The sequence below is a fragment of the Papilio polytes genome, unplaced genomic scaffold, assembly GCF_000836215.1.
Source record: "Papilio polytes unplaced genomic scaffold, Ppol_1.0 DF822067.1, whole genome shotgun sequence".
NCBI lineage: Eukaryota > Metazoa > Arthropoda > Insecta > Lepidoptera > Papilionidae > Papilio > Papilio polytes.
The window spans coordinates 2409423-2413044 of NW_013527137.1; the positions used below are offsets into that span (position 1 = coordinate 2409423).

Genomic DNA, 3622 nt, shown 5'->3' on the forward strand with positions numbered 1-3622 from the left:
TTAAAAAGTTTATTTTTGTCTGTCTCTGTTTGAACGATATTTATTATTGTTCTATTTTCAAGTTGGGAATTTAGTTGACAATTCGCTGCTGGTTTAAAATATGCGTACTCCGTACAAGAATGCACAAGTTTGAAGTCGTGTTTATCTTATAATTGACTTACCAGCAATGAAACAAAAGCCACTAGGCGCCTTGCACTCTGGATGGCTGTCGGAGCGCGGCAGAAGGTCGCGGCCGTTAAGCGGATGGTCGGTGGCATTGAGGCGTCCATTGAAGCCACGCAGTTTCCGTACTATGCATGGGTTCTCTCCGTATATGACTGATGCGTCCAGAAACGCTGTATTCTGATTCACTTGCTCACGGGGACCTGGAAAGAGTTTAGTTTTTTGTTAAACAAATTATAAATAAATTTCAGACGTTTTTAAATTGTTATATCAATTAGTGAAATTTACATCCTAAATTGATTTGCAAAAATGCAAATTATACAACGTGTATTTATCAACAAATAATTTTCTTCATACCTAAATGCTGCTGTCCGGGCAGACTCCTCATGAAGGGGAAGCAGAGCCTCTCGCCGGAGGTGATGTTGACCTCGGGGTAGTAGTGGTCGCCGCGCGGCACCGGGAAGGGGTTGCACTCGGGGTGCACAGTGCGTGGAGAATCACAGGACCGGCAGTCGGGAATAGACTCGTGGAAACCTGCAATTACATTGTATAATGTGCTGATGCATTTTAATGTTGCTGTCGAAAATTTAAACGTATCGAAAGATAACTGTGAAACATCGTTCCTTCATTTGCAATACGATACTGGATTTTACATTAAAGGCTTATGTCTAGCAGTTAGCAGATGAAGAAAGACCGATGGTGATTATGTTCATACTAAGACCACAATTTTCATTGCCTTATGCAATTATCTTTACCTTTATGAATGGGCGTCATGGTAAGCTCGTGGTCTACAAACTGTGCGAACTGCATCACCATGAGCGTGTAGCGGGTGTGCAGATTGGAGATGTCAGGGTGGATGACAGTCGAGATGATGCGCGGCGAGGGCAGCGGCGTGCCTGTCACTGAGTTGATGCGGGGTCTGCTCACACCTGGCACATAATACAAGATTTTAAGGATAGTCATAGTGCATTGAAATACGACAAAATTCGACATAAAATTAATCTATTGACTATTGATTCAGTGCTTAAAATGCTTCAAGCCTTTTATTTAAAAGTCCGAATTATGCTTACCATCTTCATACACTGGTGGTAATAGTCTAGCGAAGGTCGTCAAACTCTTTCCTAGATTGGGATTACGGAGATTGTTGCAGTATCCAGTGTATGTTCTGAAGGGGTTGTTGGCATCGCAGCCGCCGTTGTCGTCACACTGAGGCTCGATGCTCGGTCCCTGCTGGTCCTGGCCGAGAAAGCCGCTCACGTCCACAGACTGCAGGGAGTCCACAAAATCGTTGGCAGAGAAGCTAAGCGAATCGTCGAATATTTGACGCTTGCGACGGTGTCTGGAATGAAGTTGCATAAAATTATGTATTATTGTGAAATATTGGTTTGAGTAGTTAATCATACCATTACTTATTAAATTGAAAACTGTTTTATATCTTACCCGGTATTAACGGTATTGAGCAGCTCATTGGTGGCAAATTCAAAGAAGAGAGAAGTGTTGGCGAGTTTTAAAGCGTATTTGTTTGCTTTAGAGAAGGACGCTGCAGTACCCACTGGGGACTTGGGATCGGCACCTCCACCTAAAATAACCAAATTAAATTATAGTACATATAAGTCATAAAATAAAAATCCACTTTACTACTATATATGAGGTGATCTTCGAATCTCTGTGTTTTGTTGGAGTACTTATATGTTTTTAATACTTACGTGATTCCCAAAGCATGTATTCAAGTTTCTTTCTATCTGCCATCTCCTGTTTGGCTTTCTCGAGCGCAGCAGTTAGCATATCCTGTGACAACCTCTCGGCCGCTTTAGCGCCTGTCTCGTCACGCCACGCGGATAGTTCTAAGCGATTGTGTTGCGAGCAATGCTGTGCTGCGTTTCTGTAGAAATAATAAAAAGCCGTTAAAACATAGCAAACAACACGCAGTTTTTGCATTTCAAATATTACATCGAGTTAAATTTCGAATTAAACATCACAATCTTGTACTTTTATTAATAATGACTTCGTTTTATAAAATGCATTTAGTAGATACTTACAAGAAAGGATCTTCTTTGACGAATGCTTTCGGTTGGATTTTGCCGAGATTTTCTTCCGCAGCACATAACAGACCAGCGAGCGAAACCTTCCTTACAGCAGCTAGTTGCTCGGGAGAGAAAGATGATGGAGGGATATCGTTTTCATACCAGAACCTGGAGAAAATAAGTAAATTATTGTCACGACTTTAAGTTCTTAAACTAAAACGTATTGTTAAGAGAATTCTTACCTGTCGCTCTTCTTCATATTGGCAAATTGTAGAGCTAACACGCAAGCTAATGTTGAACCAATAACAGCTCCGGATGCCGCTTTTTCCATCGCACCACCGATCATTAGCTCCACATCTTCAGCATTCCTTTAAAAAACACAATATTTACCATAAGACCGAACCAAATGTATTTTATAATCCTCGTTAATACATTTATAGATTTTTACTAGGATTTTTTTTTCTTTAGTAATACAAATTAGCATTTTTATGACATGTTCTAACGTACCTGTACATGTCCGCCATCATTTCTTGCTGAGCTCTATTGAATCCTAGCTTTTCGAAGTCAGCGTACGATTTGACATTAACCATTGGTTCACATAGACGCAGCGCTCGCAAATAAGATGCTACGCCGTGGTCTCTAGAACGATTCAAGTCCCATTGCGCTGATCCCGGAAATTTGGACACTTTGTGTGCACTCGTCTTAACTAAATCCATTATAGAAGATGTATCGTTGATCTAAAATGAGTTAATGTTATTTTAGATTTACAGTTAATAGTTCTGTATCTGTGGTTTAAAACCGTATCATGGGACTTACTAAGTTTTCATGCATCATTGCATTGAAAATAGGTGCAACGGCGATAAGTTCTGCGTAGGCGCCGGCGCGGTTGGTACTCGAATAGCTTCGCCAAAAACCTAGTGATGTAAGCTTTAATTCTGCCTTTGCCATACCCACCTGTAAAAAATATACCAAGAATGTTAGATTGTAAAATACGAAATAACACACTCCTCTGAATGAGTAAATCGCCCTTTTTAAATTACCTTATTATTGAATTTTTGTATGATTTATTTTGTTTTTTGCGAAAAAGTTTCTTGATACATGAGATGTCAGTGAAAACCCACAGTTATAGAACATGCTATCACGATTAGATCTCGTTTTAAAGTTTGTTTCCATGCCGCTACGGGAAAGCCCCATGTTGGTTACGCATATTTATGATAAAATCTTTTTTAAACCACTTAATTAAAAATTATAACCGGTTATACAATCCAGATCGATGGTTTGACCTCATTTAATACTGACGTAATCTTCTTACAGACGCATCATGATTATAATTATGTTAATTGACAATATACGATGGAGTTGGGTCAATGAACTTTGGTAACTAGTTTCTGTTAATGGTTTTTTTTAATATGCTAAGCATATTTGTATTTTAAAAA

The 3622-nt window shown here is 39.4% G+C and overlaps 1 protein-coding gene across 1 annotated transcript in view; it reads right to left on the reverse strand.

Moving 5' to 3' along the window:
• Positions 1-3622, reverse strand: part of LOC106107394 (peroxidasin homolog) — a 33225-nt gene that overhangs the window by 3257 nt on the left and 26346 nt on the right. Inside the window, exons 8-17 of the mRNA XM_013288237.1 lie at positions 3003-3140; positions 2694-2923; positions 2429-2554; positions 2202-2354; positions 1869-2044; positions 1603-1741; positions 1233-1501; positions 918-1091; positions 520-696; positions 162-365 (exon numbers count right to left, since the gene is read on the reverse strand). Coding sequence (XP_013143691.1) covers positions 162-365; positions 520-696; positions 918-1091; positions 1233-1501; positions 1603-1741; positions 1869-2044; positions 2202-2354; positions 2429-2554; positions 2694-2923; positions 3003-3140 — 1786 coding nt within the window. The remainder of the gene's footprint in view (positions 1-161; positions 366-519; positions 697-917; positions 1092-1232; positions 1502-1602; positions 1742-1868; positions 2045-2201; positions 2355-2428; positions 2555-2693; positions 2924-3002; positions 3141-3622) is intronic.